Consider the following 15,898-nt stretch of genomic DNA (forward strand, 5'->3'; position numbering starts at 1 on the left):
CCGGAGACCGGCGGCCGCGAGAGGGCTCCCTCGGTGGAAGAGGCGGCTCGCCCTCCGCCTCGCTTGCTTCGCCCTCCTCCCTCGCCGGCGAGGTTGGGCTTCCCAGGTTAGGCGCGGGTGCCGTTTCCTGCCACTCCTCCTCCGCTGCCAGCTCCGCAGCCCCAGCCGCTTGCCCGGCTTCTCGGCCGGTCCGCCCCCCGGCGCAAGCCTCGACCTCGACCGCGGCTTTGCGGCTGCGCCAGCCTCAGCCGAGCGACTGACTCGCAGAGCGACGGCCTCTCTCATAAGCCTCCCGTCCCGGTCTCCGCCGTGAGCGCGAGCCGGCTCCGCACAGGCAACAACGGCGCCCTTTTGCATCCGAGGAAGGGAGAGAGAGAGAGAGAGAGATCCGGCGCCTCGTCCTTTCTGCTCTGCTCTCCTTCCTGGCGCGTGATCCGAGTAAGCTTCGTCTCTCCTCTGTGCATTTGTGGCGGTTTGGTCTTCAGACGACCGGCTGCTCCCTCAGCTGGCTGCAAATAACGCGGATGAGCAGGGCTTAATGCCACCTGCGCCTCAGGGGAGCCTTTCAATATGGCCAAAGGCCGCGGGGTGCCGCTTTGCCCATTAAGACTCGCTTTGGCTGGGGTTTCTCCTTCTCTGGGGCTCTTAACATGGACAGGAGCTTCTCGGGGTTTGGAAATGGGCCCCCTTCAACGCACGTGTGTTGGGACAGCGACCAGGGTCCAGGCAGTGGGCAGAGTCCAAGTTAGGAAGGCAGCTTGATGCAGAAGTGGCAGCCCTGCTAGGGGAAATGGCCAGTGGCAGACAATGAGTCTGAACAGCCAATAACAGGGAGTGTGAGTGTGTAATGGACAGCTGGAAATTTTGTCAATATGCAGATTTTCTAATATCACAGGTAGTCCTCAGCTTATGACCACAATTGAGCCCCACATTTCCTTTACTAAGCAAGGCAGTTGCTAAATGAGTTTTGTCCCATTTTACAACATTTTTGCTACAGTTGTTAAGCAGAACACGTGGTTGTTAAGTGAATCGGGCCTCCTGCGTTGATTTTGCTTTCAGAAGCCAACTGGAAAGGTTACAGACGGTGATCACATGACCCCAGGACAATGCACCTGTCATAAATACATCTCAGTTGCTCAGTGCCTGAGTGATTTGGACCATGTACCACCGGGGGGGGGGGGGAATGCTGCAATAGTTGTAAGTGTAAAAACTGGCCGTAAGTCACTTTTCTCAGTGCTGTTGTAACTTTGAACGGTCACTAAACGAATGGTTGTAAGTCGAGGATTACCTGTATTAGGTTTTTGACACAACAAATACTTGTTTGGAATTTATGTGGCTTTGTGATTCGTTGTCATTGTTGTCTTTGAACAGGTTAGGGAAATACAAGAGTGACCTGGGAGGAGAGTTCTCGGTTCCATGATGCCTCCGAAAAGGTCCCGAGGGAAACTTCCTCAGATAGCCACTCGTAAAAGACGCTCGAAGAGTCGGTGGAAGTTGGAGGAGCAGCAGAAGAGCGGCCTGCTTTTGGGAGAAGAGAAAGGGAAAGCAAGGAGCCCCAACAAAAAGGCCAGGAAGCGAAAGGGCACCACGGCCCCCCAGAGAAGTTACGCGGGGGAGAATCCTAACATCTGCACGGAGTGCGGGCAAACGTTTGCGCAGACTTTGGATTTGGTGAGCCACCAGAGGATCCATGCTGGAGAAAAGCCCTATATATGCTCTGACTGTGGGAAAGCCTTTAGCATCAGTTCCAACCTGAGCAGGCACCAGAGGACTCACACCAGGGAGAAGCCCTACCTTTGCTCAGAGTGTGGGAAAAGCTTCACAGACAAGTCATCTTTGGATCAACACGTGCGAACCCATTCAGGGGAGACCCCCTTCCAGTGTATTGATTGTGGGAAATTGTTCCGGCAGAGTTCCCATCAGAAGCGGCCTCTGAAGGGCCCCCCAGGAAAACAGCAGAGCAGCTGCACCCCTTCAGAGACTTCTGTGGTCACCACCAGCTCAGCCCCTGGCCGTGCTCAAAGACCCCGCGTTTCTAAAAAGCAAGACTCTCCCTTTGAAATCCCCCACACGTGTGCCGAATGCTGGCAGAGCTTCAACCAGACCTCAGACCTGGTCAAGCATATGCGCATCCACACGGGCGAGAAGCCTTTTGAGTGCAGCCACTGCGGGAAGTGTTTCAACGTCAGCTCCAACCTCATCCGGCACAAGAGGATCCACACAGGGGAGAAACCTTACACCTGCTCCGTCTGTGGGAAGAGCTTCACCGACAAATCCACCCTCACCCAGCATAACCGCATCCATACGGGAGAGAAACCTTACACCTGTAGTTACTGCGGGAAAAGCTTCAGCCGGAGTTCTCATCACAAGAGGCACCAGCGGATCCACGTGGGGGAAAATCCGGTCTCTCTCCTGCCTCTGTGGCCTTATCCTAACCAAATGTACTGAGAGCCCTTCTGTTGGACAAGGCAGAATTTCCACTCCACATTTGCAGCTGATGGTTCAACCTGGGTTTCACCTGGGTGTTTGGATCCAGGGCAGGAATGATGCTTCACCTCTGGTGTGGAGCACACTCACTCTTCAGTAGTGGCCAAAATTGTGGAAACCTTTTGGGAAAAGTGTATTTTTGAGGTTTGATGGCTAATAACACCACTTTTTTGGGGAGGGGAAGTACCATAAAATTATATATCAATGGAAAGATAATTTAATGAAGAATGTAATGCAACATAGTTTGTTCAATTATGTGTACTGTATTCTATGAAAAGTTACAGCCAAATAACCAGAAAAAAGGAAGCCCAACTTGCTTAGGTTGGTATCAGGTAGCTTTCCTTCATCTGATTGTAGCCAATGAGCATGAATGTTTAGAGGGCCAATCAGGTGTCATCTTGTTTTGGCAATGAGCCAATCAGATCACAGTAGGATTCAGTGATTGATGTCATGTATTGAAGCTGAGAGGAGGACATTTGTCAGTGTGTTATGTGATTGCTATAAAGTTGGTTGGGTTTTTTTGTGTTCTTTCATTTTTAGTGAGCTTGTAAAATGTAATAAAATTACAGTAATGGTGCAAAGAATTGACTGGTTGCCCAGAAAGTGATGTAAAATAGCATTATTAAGTGAACAAGGCTACAGTTATAAAGAAATTAGAAGAAAAATTGGTGGAATCTTAACCAAAGGTGGCATTTCTACTGTACACTTTTCCCAAAAGGTTTCCACAATTTTGGCCACTACTGTACCTGTCTGTCCCTTCAAAAAAAAAAGTGTCCCACAATGAGACTTGGAAAAGATGTAGGTTTTTTAAAGATATTGTTGACAGGCTTGCCACAGCAGGCCTAAAACACCTTTCCCATTTTAGATGGGAATGCTATACAGGGAGTCCTTGTTTAGCGTCTACCTTCTTTAGCAACCATTTTGCAATTATGACCGTGATGAAAAAAATAACTTCATAAGCAATCTTTGCATTTACAACCTTTTCAAGTCTGCAAAACAAAGGAAAACTGAAGTAAGGTCATAAGCATAGGGGTGTTTCATAGCCTCTTTGCTTAACAATGGAATTTCCAGTCCCAATTGTGGTTGCTAAACAAGGACTACCTGTACATTCTATTATTTACCTCACATGCATCTAAATGTCCTAAGACGAACGCTCACATTCCATGACGAGAGAGAGAGAGAGAGAAAGGTTTGGATTTTCATCTACCAAAGTCGAGATCCTTTCCGTGAATGGGACTGGAGCCCTTTCAACAAAACTCTTTTTGCTTCTCTTTTGCAAGGATTCCTGCTCCATCTGGACTTTTCTTTCCACCAAGGCATCTCAGATATGCAGACAGGTTTTGTAACTGTTCATAGAATATTATTGTAATTCAATAAACAGGTTTAAGGCATGATGTTTACAGATCTAATTGACACTGTTGCACTGAGTATGTGACAGAGTCAGTTTGGTATAAGTAATAATAATAATACTAGTAAAGTTGGAAGGGACCTTGGAGGTCATCTAGTTCAACCCTCTGCTCAGGCAGGAAACCCTATACAATTTCGGACAAATGGCTGTCCAGTCTCTTCTTAAAAACATTCAGTGTTGGAGCATTCATCGCTTCTGGAGGCAGGTTGTTCCACTGGTTAATTGTTCGAACTGTCAGGAAGTTTCTCCTTAGTTCTAGTTGATTCTCTCCTTGATTAGTTTCCATCCGTTGCTTCTTGTCCTGCCTTCAGGCGCTTTGGAGAATAGCTTGACTCCCTCTTCTTTGTGGCAGCCCCTGAGATACTGGAACACTGCTATCATGTCCCCCCTCGTCCTTCTCTTCATTAAACTAGACATACCCAATTCCAGCAGCCGTTCCTTATATGCTTTAGCCTCCAGTCCCCTAATCATCTTTGTTGCTCTTCTCTGTACTCTTTCTAAGTAATTAAAGCACCATGCTAGAAACCAAGAGATTGTGAGTTCTAGTTCTGCCTGAGGCCAGCTGGGAAATTTTGGGCCACTCCCTCTCTCTTAGCCCTCAAAGAAGGAGGTAAGGGCAAAACACTTCTGAAAAACCTTGCCATGAAATCTGCACGGATTAGTCCAGCCAGTCTCCAGGTGTCTACAATGACTCCAAAGGCACGCAGTTACACACACACAGGCACATACAGAGAAAACCTGAGTACGAGAACAGTGTCTTCCTCTGATGAAGATATTAACAATGGGGTCCTTGCTTGTCTTTATCTTAAGCTTCTATAGGATTTGTTGTGTACTCTTAGATTTCCTGCAAATTGGGTGACTGAATGGTTTTTAGTCTGTCCAAGAAGTGGGGCGGGGGGGCGGGGAAGGACAAGGCTCTGTTCTTTCTGGCAGCCAAAGGAAAAGTTATCCTATAGGCATGGAGCTCCATGGCAGAGTGGGAGGGGTCGATGGCACTTGAGCAGCTGGAATGATCAAAGCTGCTTAAGTTAGTTTATCCATTCCAGAGAAGTGCAATTGTCTCAAAATGGAAGTCTCTGATTTCCTGAAACCACAGCGGTACAGGTCTAGTCCTTGACTTACAACCACACTTGAGCCCAAATTTTTTTTCACTGCTAAGTGAAACATTTGTTAAGTGAGTTTGGCCCCATTTTACAACCTTTTCTTGCCACAGTTGTTAAGTGAATCCCTGCAGTTGTTAAGTTAGTGACAGGGTTGTTAAGTGAATCTGGCTTCCTCATTGACTTTGCTTGTCAGAAGGTCGCAAAAGAGGATTGTGTGACGCTGGCACACAGCAACCATCATAAATATGAGCCAGTTGCCAAGCAGCTAAAATTGTGATCATATAGCCATGGGAACGCTGCAATGGTTGTGTGAAAAACGGTCATAATTCACTTTTTTCAGTGCCGTTGTAACTTTGAACGGTCACTAAAGGAACTGTTATGAGTCGAGGACTACCTGTATATGCAGACTTTGGGCATTTGCAAGCCCCAAGTCATATTGTTGGATCATCTGGGAATTCATCTGATACCAAAACAGAACTGCACAGTGTTTCTCAACATTGGCAACTTTTAAGATGCATCAATTTTAGCAGCCTGGCTGGGGAATTCTGGTAATTCAGACCCATACACCTTAAAAGGTTGCCAAGGTTGAGAAACACTGTGCTAGCAACTCTCTCACATATCTTTCCTACCATCATAGAAACTTGTGCAAATAGTCCTTGACTTAATGACCATTTGTTTAACAACTAAAGTTATGACAGCATTGAAAAAAGTAGCTAATGACATGTCCTCGTACTTACGACCATCATAACATCTGAGTGGTCATGGGTTTGTGATTTGAGTGCTTGGCAACCAGCATATATGTATGAGAATTGCAGCATCTACCTCAGGGGTCTTCAAACTTGGCCCTTTTATGACTTGTGGACTTCAACTCCCAGAATTCCTCAGCCAGGCACGCATGCCTGGCTGAGGAATTCTGGGAGTTGAAGTCCACAAGTCATAAAAGGGCCAAGTTTGAAGACCCCTGATTTATACTCTTCCCAGATACCTTTTGACAAGCAAAGTCATGGGGGGAGGGGAGCCAGATTTGCTTAATGATCATAGTGATTTACTTAATGGCCATGTCAAAAGATTGTAAAATCAGGTGCAACTCACTTAGCAGCTGTATCACTTAGTGATGGAAGTTCCAGTCCCAATTATTGTTGTTAAGTTGAGGTCTCCTTATAATGTTGAATAAGTCAAGAGTCTGGGAGGACCTTTCGTGAGTAATGCCATTTTATTAAGTGGCATTAGCTTTTTGTGAAGTTACAGCTTTTAATAAAATTTGTTAACCAAATTTCTTTGGTTAGCAGTTAGTTAATTTTATTAGCAATAAATAAAATAAATTTTATTTGTTAGTACCAAAAGGTGCTCCCAGACTCCTGATGTTTTGCTCCCATAAACTAAGATGGCTATCCTCCTACATTAAATAGGAATTGCATCACACTTTTCCTTGATCAGAAAGATTGCCCCTGTCCTGAACAGATCTGGAATGGAAAAGAGAAACAAGATCATTCCAGGAGAACAGAATGACCGTCTTGCTTGAACTTTGTGAGAATGTACGTGGACTATGGGTCTCGCCTTCCCATAATGGTGGTTTGAAAACGCTTCATTCACTGTTCAGGGTCACTCTCATTGCCATTTCATAGCTAAACCCCTCTGATTGCAAATTTAACTCACTGGATGATGGTGTTTTCTACCTTCTCCCAAGTCTTACAAAAGATGCACCATTTCTGGTGTTTCTGGATGCCTGTGGTGATGAAGCATCAGGGCCTAGAACAGATATGTCAAACATAAGGCCCGGGGGCCGGATGCGGCCCGCGAAGTGGTTTCATGTGGCCCGCGAAGCCATCCTGGAAACAGTGAGGGAACAGCCCCTGCTGCCTTGGCCCTGGCCCAGGATGGCCGGGAGCCAATGTACAATTTTGTGGTGGCCATCTATGCTGAAACGCATTCAGTCTTAGCTCCACAAGGCCGTCTAGAAACAGTGAGGAACCAGCCCCTGCCGTGTTGGCCCAGCCCCCTGGGTGCATGCTGGGGAGGTGTCACCCTTTGTGAGGAATGAAGCCAGAGACCCTCAGATCTGTCCCACTCCTGCCAAGGCCCCAACAGGCACCCTTGACGCGAACCATGTAGAGCTGGCACCCTTGACGCGAACCATGTAGAGCTGGCCATGCCCACCTAGTAGGCCACACCCAGTAGGCCACACCCACTCCATCCATGCCCACCCAGTAGGCCACCCCCACCCTGGCCACCCCCTCCCCCAGGGCAACCAGAATGCTGATGCGGCCCTCAATGAAATTGAGTTTGACACCCCTGGCCTAGAATCAGTCCAGTTCCCACTGACCACTCTATGCACTCCCTTCTTATCCAGTGCTATTTTGCTTTCTACTGCTGCCCTGATGTTTATTTAATTACAGGTCGTCCTCAACTTACTATTGAACCCAACATTTCTATTGCTAAGCAAAACAGTTGTTCAATGAGTTTTGTCCCATTTTTATGACCTTTCTTGCCATCATTGTTAAGCGAATCTAGCTTCCCCGTTGATTTTGTTTGTCAGAAGGTCATCAGATGTGATCACATGACCCCAGGAAGCTGCAAACCATCATAAATATGAACCAGTTGCCAAGCATTCTGAGTTTTGGTCACATGACCATGGGGATGCTGCAATGGTCATAAGTGCGAAAAATGGTCGTAAGTCACTTTTTTTCAAGGCGTTATAACTTTAAATGATTGGTTGGAGGGCTACCTGTACTTATTGCAACAATTTGTATGCTGTCTGTTCATTAGATTCTGGCTTTTGAAGTCAGCCACCCAGGCAATGTCCACTAACTTCTTAGGTGGTCTTTTGAGTTACACACGTTTATTCCTCATGTGGAAAAGCATGAAAGCTCTTTTTTTTATCAAGTAAACTCTTTAGGAAACAGGAGTAAAATGGCCACTTCAGCAAGATCATTAAGAAGATCAACAGCAGAGCAATGTGGGAGTTGGCCCAGGGCGTTTATTTTATTTTCAGTATGATTGTTAAACTGTCAACACGCTATAAGAGCTTCTGGTGGAGAAACAGTGCCAGATCTCTGATTCAGAAGTGTTGGCTACCATGCTTTGCCTCACCACTTTAACAGGAGCTGTTAGTTGGGAACAAGGGACTATCTGCACACAAAATCTAAGTACTGCAATGGGCTGGTCTATGTTGAAGCTGGGCCCACCTTTGTCTAGGACAGGGATAGGCAACCTTGGCTCTTTTAGGACTCATGGACTTCAACTCCCAGAATTCCTGAACCAGCCATGCTGAAGGAAAAGGGAGTTTCCGAGCTGAGCCATGCTGGCTCAGGAATTATGGGAGTTGAAGTCCACGAGTCCTAAAAGAGCCAATGATGCCTACACCTGGTCTAGGACTCTATCCCAAGCATAAACGAAGCTCTGCTAAAGAAATCCACTTACTTTCTCTGCAAGAGTTATGGACCCAATAGCCTTATAAAGTTATCAAAGAGATTAGGACTTAATTTAAAAAAAAATAATTTAAAAAACATTTTTTGCCATTTTTGAAAATATTAGTGGATTTTGTAGGGCAAAATGGAATAAGGAGCTAGGGCACACGATAAGTTACAATTTTTAGAAACTAACTGAATAAACTAATAAACATAGATCCTTAAAATCTCCTCAAAGCTCAAACACAGACACATCCAGGATAAAAAGTAAACAATTAGCTCTGTTCACTGCAGGTGACTTGAGGGAGGCATAAATAGAGTGGTGAAGGACTGAAGGAGACCCCTGCAGCTTATGGGTTCTCCACCCCTGCCTTAGATCAAGAAGCCCACCATAATTTACATTTTATGGAGCAAACTCTAGTGGAACTGAATTTGTCCCTAGAGCCAAATTATTTGCTATTGAGCTAAGATGAATTTCATGCTGAATAAACAAATGATATGGGTAGACTTAGCCCAAGAGAAAAATTCATCTCAAGAGAACATCATCTCTAAGAACATCTGCACGAAAATCGTAAGATCCCTGTCCAAAGATGCCTCTCAAATCTGGAGGGAAATTGCAACAAGTTCAAAATCCTTTCAAGGAATTTGTCTCTGGTGCATAAACTCTCAGAGTAGCCATAACAATAGCACTTAGATTTAAATACCGCTTCATAGTGCTTTACAGCCCCCAACAATCTGGCTCCTCATTTTATCGACCTCGGAAGGATGGAAGGTTGAGTCAACCTTGAGCTAGTGAGAATCGAACTGCAAACTACGGGCAGCCGGCAGGCAGCAGAATTAGCCTGCAGTACTGCATTCTAACCACTGTGCCACCATGGCTCATACAAGAGTACGTACAAGCAACAGAGCATAAATCATAAATCATAAGATGCCAATAGGAGAAGGTAATAGGAAAGATGAGAAGGATAATAGCAACATAGCCCTGCTATATGGCTAAATATCCTTAAGCATAAGACAATGCTGTGGGAATTAGGTATTTAGCAGATGGATGGCATGGGAGGGAATTTGTCTTTGTGTCTTAGTTGTTTTGGAATGCAATGCTCTATGGAGGAGGAGGAGGAGGAGGAGGAGGAGGAAAGGAGTTGAAACACTTTATGTCCAGGATGTGAGGGGTCTGTAGATACTTTCTCAGCCCTTTTTCCAGCTTGTGCAGTATACAGGTCCTCAGTGGAAGGCAGGCTGGCTGCAACTGTGTTTTCTGCAATCCTGTCTGTTGAAGTTGAAGAAGAACTGAACAAAAGAGAGTCTCCCTTTCTTAAACTTGGTCTGGACCTGCTGATGACCCAGGAAGTTCATCTCCTAATATCCTGGTCAAAGGACAGAGAGAGCATATGAATGAGGGGGGATACAAATTGCCTTTTTCTTTCCTGCAGTAATATTTAACCAGAGCCCCCTGGTGGTCACAGCTCCCCCTTTGCCCAGGCCCAGACATCCTTCCTAGCCCTTATAAAGACTCTCCCCTAATTTGAACATGGATGCCTTAACCCCAACACGATGCAGATCCATGCTTGAGTTTTCAGTGGTGCTGCCAGAAGGAGCATATTCTCTGGCAATGCCAGAATTTGTGACAGAAAAGCATAATTCACAGGCATTTTTTTTTTAAAAAGTCAAAATAAAGCTAGCCCCCTACTCCAATTCCTGCATGTTGTACCTTTCCCTGCTTTCACACAATTGAACACAACTGCTTGTGGGCAAAGAGAACCAGTTTGGTCTAGCCATTAAGGCACCAGGCTACAAACCAGGAGACCATGAATTCAAGTCCCAAAGGCTGCTGGGTGTCTTTGAGCCAGCCATTCTCTGTCAGCCAAACTCACCTCATAGGTTTGTTGTTGTGAGGAAACTATGAGGAGGAAGGTGTGTTGGATATGTTCGCTGCCTTGAGTTATTTGTAAAAATAATAAAGGCAAGATACAAGCAAACCAAGAAACAAATAGTGTAATCTATGCTTGGTCTTCTAAAAATGTCTTAACAGAATAAAGGGACCTTGGAGGTCTTCTAGTCAACCTCCTGCTCAAGCAGGAGACTCTATATCACGTCAGACAAATGCTTCTCCAATCTCTTCTTAAAACCTCCAACACCCACAACTTCTGAAGGCAAGCCTTTCCACTGATTATTCTCAGTTACAGGAAATTTCTCCTTTTTTCTAACTTGGTTCTCTCGATGAGTTTCCATCCAATGCTTCTTGTCCTGCTTTCAGATGCTTTGGAGAATAGCTTGACTCCCTCTTCTTTGTGGCAGTTGCTCAAATATTGGAACAACTGCTATCATGTCACCCCTGGTCCTTCTTTTCATTAAACTAGACATACCCAATTCCTGGAACCGTTCTTCATGTGTTTTAGCCTCCAGTCCCCTAAACATCTTTGTTGCTCTTCTCTGCACTCTTTCTAGAGTCTCAAGATCTTTTTTATATCGTGGTGACCAAAACTGGGCACAATATTCCAAGTGTGGCCTTACCAAAGTGTTATAAAGTGGTACTGACACTTCGTGTGATCTTGATTTTATTCCAGGGTCCTCAAACTTGGCCACTTTAAGACTTGTGGACTTCAACTCCCAGAATTCCCCAGCCAGCCATGCTGGCTGGGGAATTCTGGGAGTTGAAGTCCACAAGTCTTAAAGTGGCCAAGTTTGAGGACCTCTGTTCTATTCTTTTGTTAATACAGCCTAGAATCGGGTTGGCTTGTGCTCTGCCTGTTCTTTTCTTGTCTCTATCAGTATAGCAGGAATGGGCCCCACCAGATTTCTGCAGCCATGGCCTTATTATGGTCCTTACAGTCAACAGCAGAATGCAACTGTAAGAAAATACAAGCCAAATCCAACCCCCACCTCCAAATTCCCTGTAATTACGGTACATCTGTGGATTTCTCATTGTGTAATAATATTCTTATTTCCGTGTGGTTTTACGGATAGGGTAAATTGTTCATTTTTATTTTATTATTTCACTTTTTTTTTTTTAAAGGGGTTAATAAAAAACTATTTGGGGCTGGGGGTGGTGCTCACTTCATGAGCATTTGGAGCACAGGAACTGTTTTACTGTACCAATCAGAGGAACTGTACTCTGCCCCCCTCCCTCCCTCCCATGGCAGGCCCACCGCTCTGATAGTGGCTAATAACCATTCAACAGGCCTATTTAGCATGTGAAAAGCTTCTGCTGTAAAATGCATCACTCTCCTAAAATCTGCTGATGGAGCTGAGGAGGTTAGCTGGAGGCCACAAACTTTTCTTCAAAGGAGGAGGGGTTGTTGAAATGTTCTTGACTGAGAGCCAAGTATTGCTTTTGTCAAACTTTATACCGTATGGCTTCTTTGTGCTATAGGCTTGATTTGCCAATATCTGCATTATTTATTTATTTATTTATCAATGTCCACACTGCCCATCTGATTCTTAGAGCGATTCTAGCCAGTTTGCAGGAGAAAGTGTAAAAGCCATACAAAAACACATCAGTTAAAAAAAAAAAAGATGTCGAGACTCTAGAAAGAGTACAGAGAAGAGCAACAAAGATGATTAGGGGACTGGAGGCTAAAACATATAAGGAACGGTTGCTGGAATTGGATATGTCTAGTTTAACGAAGAGAAGGACGAGGGGGGACAAGATAGCAGTTTTCCAATATCTCAGGGGCTGCCGCAAAGAAGAGGGAGTCAAGCTATTCTCCAAGGCACCTGAAGGCAGGACAAGAAGCATTGGATGGAAATTAATCAAGGAGAGAAGCAACCTAGAACTAAGGAGAAACTTCCTGACAGTTCGAACAATTAACCAGTGGAACAACCTGCCTCCAGAAGCGGTGAATGCTCCAACACTGGAAGTTTTTAAGAAGAGACTGGACAGCCATTTGTCTGAAATGGTGTAGGGTTCCTGCCTGATAAGGGGGTTGGACTCGATAACCTCCAAGGTCCCTTCCAACTTTATTATTATTATTATTATTACTTTATTGTTGCAATTTTTTTTACATCTGCTTGAAGCTGTGTGGGGGTTTTGCTTCATTAGATGCTTCTATCCCCCCTTTTGGACAAAAGTTACAAGATTACGCAAAGTTTCCCTTCCCTCCAAGGGTTTATAAACCACAATTCAAGAGGGTTGTTTTTTTTTTACCTATTATGAACTGCACACTTAGATGATATGAGCAGCCATACAGATCAAATAAATCATCATCATATTGTAAGCCACTGGGAGTCATTTGCTGAAGGGCCATGTACATTTCTGAAATATAATAAGTAAATAAATAAATAAATAAATGCATAAATAAATGGAAGAGGAGAGAAAGAGTAACATAGATGTGGCTTATCTAACTTGGGTAGCTGCAGTTGTGTTGATTTCAACACGGTGACTAATCCACAATTGCGTGCAACTTTCAGCCACTCCGTTTGTGGTCCAAAGAGCCCTAAGCAGGCAAAGTTAATTTTTTTTTCTTGAATTTTGGAACAGAGGGGACAAAGGAAAAAATAGGCGCTCTAAGCCTTGCAATAGAGGCAAATATCTATAGCTCAGGGGTAGTATGAGGGTGAAGATTTGTTCTCCGAGCTTGTGAGTTGGTTTCCGAACATCCCTTAAACCAGGGGTAGGCAACCTTGGCTCTTTTATGACTCGTGGACTTCAACTCCCAGAATTACTGAGCCAGCCATGCTGAGGGGAAAGGGAGAGGTTTCCAAGCTGAGCCATGCTGGCTCAGGAATTCTGGGAGTTCAAGTCCATGAGTCATAAAAGAGACAAGGTTGCCTACCCCTGTCCTAAACTCTGCTGAAAATGTTAACTAGCCTGGTAACGAAACGTTCGGAAACCAACCACAAGCTCTAAACCTTGCTAGGGATTAAGGCACTGACCAGACTCCCTAAAATTGGAGTGATCTTGCTGTTTGAGAGTGAGATTAACAGGTGCAATATGTAAAATTTACCAAGGATCAAGACATTTAAACAAACACTCTGAGCTGAATTTTTTGGAGCCTCCATCCACCAGTTTCACTGGGACGTATCTTTCAAGCAGCCAGCTTGAAAGAGTAATGGCAGGTGTCTGATTGGATGAATCTACAGATTAACACTCTGTACATGTTTGAAAGAGGAAATCCATTTGGTATTTTTAAAATTGTCCTTTCTATCTTGCTAGGCTTCAGAAAGTCACTGAATGTGTTTCACCCAAGATTAACCTTCCTCCTAAAGACTGGCCAGTAGACATTTTTTCAAGGCAGGGTAGCCTTGATAGTAGGAGCAGGATAAACCCTCGTAGGAACAGAGAGAAAGAGGAAGAGAATATGAGAGAGGTTCTGAAAGAAGACCAAAGATCTGTATGGATTCTGACTTTGACAAATTCTGGCTTTTCCAGGTTTCTTGGGACTGCAGAATTTTTAAAAATGCACAGGGCAGCAGATGACAGAAGCGTAGGAGGACACCAGGAAGGATATCTACTAAGAATTATGCCTATAATACTCAGATGGTTCAATGGGAAAAGTATGTGGTAAAAAGGGTTGAAATTTACATTATACGATGATCTCAAAAAAAATGATTTTTATAAAATGATGACTCAGTGGTACATGATGCCAGAGAAATTATCTAGAATGTATTAAGGCAGCCAATTTTGTGTTGAAAATGTGAACAAAATAAAAAGAGCATTTTATTATTCTTAGTGGAGGCAAGTTGATGTTTCTAACGGTCTAGAAACTTCTCTTTAGTTCTAGGTTGCTTCTCTTTTTCATTAGTTTCCATCCATCCATAAGCTGTGCTGATGGCTTTGTACAAGTTCTCCTAAAAAGTGGATGGGTTTATAATCAAGGCATTAGACTCAAATATGATTTTACGTGGCAATTCAGCCAGTCTTAGCATGCCAAGGGAACTAAGCTGAACTATCATACTCAGCCATTCTGTTTATTTGTTTGGGTAACACATGAGAACACAATTATGTTTTGGGAATATGGGTTTAAAATCTTAGCACTTTGTGTGAATCCAGCCCAGCTGCTTCTCACACACTCAGTGTCTACAACAGCAGGGCTTTTCAACCAGTGGTACGGGTACCACCTGTGGTACATTGGCACCTGGCAGGTGGTACGCGACCATCCTAGAAAAGTGGTAGCGGGGGAGGGGAATGAGAGCGCTGCCGAGTGGGCAGGCAGGTGTCTTGCTCGGCTGTGGCTTGGGGGCCACTTTTTTCAGTGCCATTGTAACTTTGAACAGTCACTAAGCGAACTGTTGTAAGTCGAGGACTACCTGTACTTTATCACTTTTTTCCTTCTTCTTTTTTTTTTTTTGGGTCATCAAGTTTTTGACATCTTGCTAGGCGACTGGTGGTACTCGGATATTGCCATATCCTAAAAGTGGTACAATGGGTGAAAAGGTTGAAAAGCCCTGTACAACAGCACTTTGTTTCTCTTTGAACTAGGTAATCCATTGGCACATTTTGTAAAAGACCCCTAATGGTAGCTATTTTACTTACACCAACCCCACATGGATAGGCGGGTTGGTAGAACTTTGGATCAGTTTCTCCTTCAGCCTTTTTGACTGTGTTAAGCGGGCAGCTCAAACAGAATGCTTATTTCAAACTCCCCTGCTCAATGTCAGTTCAGACATCTCTGCAAGAGTTATTTCTGTCTTCCCTGCATTTGGGAAAGGCAGAGAAGAGGACACAGAAAAAAAGACCTGTTACCAAAAGAATGGCATCATTATCAATTCTTGCTTCTTAGCTTTTCAATTCCAAAGAAGCGATCTTCTTGAAAAGAAAGCAATAAAGTAACAATTACTGAATTATTCTTCTCCCCAAAGAGTTTTTCACTCATGGGTTTTAAACAGGTTTTAAACGGGTTTTAAACACATACACACACAAATATGGCAGCCATGTAGTGAATATCAAGTCCAACCTCTGGGAAATCATTTTGTGAAAGCAATGTAACATATTCCCCAAATTTTGAAAGCGCCCTGTCCATAAGAGGCTGCCTTCTCTGAGCATGGGCACTTTTTTCATCTCTTCATTATAACAGAATAACAGAGTTGGAAGGGACTTCAGAGATCTGCTAGTCCAACCCCCTGCTCAAGCAGGAAACCCTATACCATTTTAGACAAATGGTTGTCCAATCTTTTCTTAAAAACTTTCAGTGCTGGAGCACCCAAGACTTCTGGAGGCAAGTCGTTCCACTGGTTAATGGTTCTAACTGTCTGGAAACTTCTCCTTAGTTCTAGGTTGCTTCTCTCCTTCATTAGTTTCCATCCATCCATATGCTGATGGCTTTGCACAAGTTCTCCTAAATTCAATTTTTCTTGGAAGCCAATTGTTCAGCCACTTCTCAAAAGAAGTTCAGAATGTGATGTGACAAAGTGTTATTTGCTGTAACATATGATAATAAATCTAACATAAATGAAGACAAAGGACTTGTGTGCTTTAAATACCTTTCATAGGTATTTAAAAATACCTACTGTACTTAGATATGCTTTCATACCTATATAATATCAGGGATGCC

At 44.1% G+C, this 15,898-nt stretch overlaps 1 protein-coding gene across 1 annotated transcript in view; it reads left to right on the plus strand.

Annotated features, from left to right (window-relative positions):
• LOC114923230 (zinc finger protein 271-like) overlaps positions 1-2,448 on the plus strand; it is a 17,182-nt gene extending 14,734 nt beyond the window's left edge. Inside the window, exon 3 of the mRNA XM_029285936.1 lies at positions 2,104-2,448. Coding sequence (XP_029141769.1) covers positions 2,104-2,448 — 345 coding nt within the window. The remainder of the gene's footprint in view (positions 1-2,103) is intronic.
• Positions 2,449-15,898: the final 13,450 nt, after the last annotated feature.

This window comes from Protobothrops mucrosquamatus, unplaced genomic scaffold (assembly GCF_001527695.2).
Source record: "Protobothrops mucrosquamatus isolate PMUCROS unplaced genomic scaffold, P.Mucros_1.0 scaffold2553, whole genome shotgun sequence".
NCBI lineage: Eukaryota > Metazoa > Chordata > Lepidosauria > Squamata > Viperidae > Protobothrops > Protobothrops mucrosquamatus.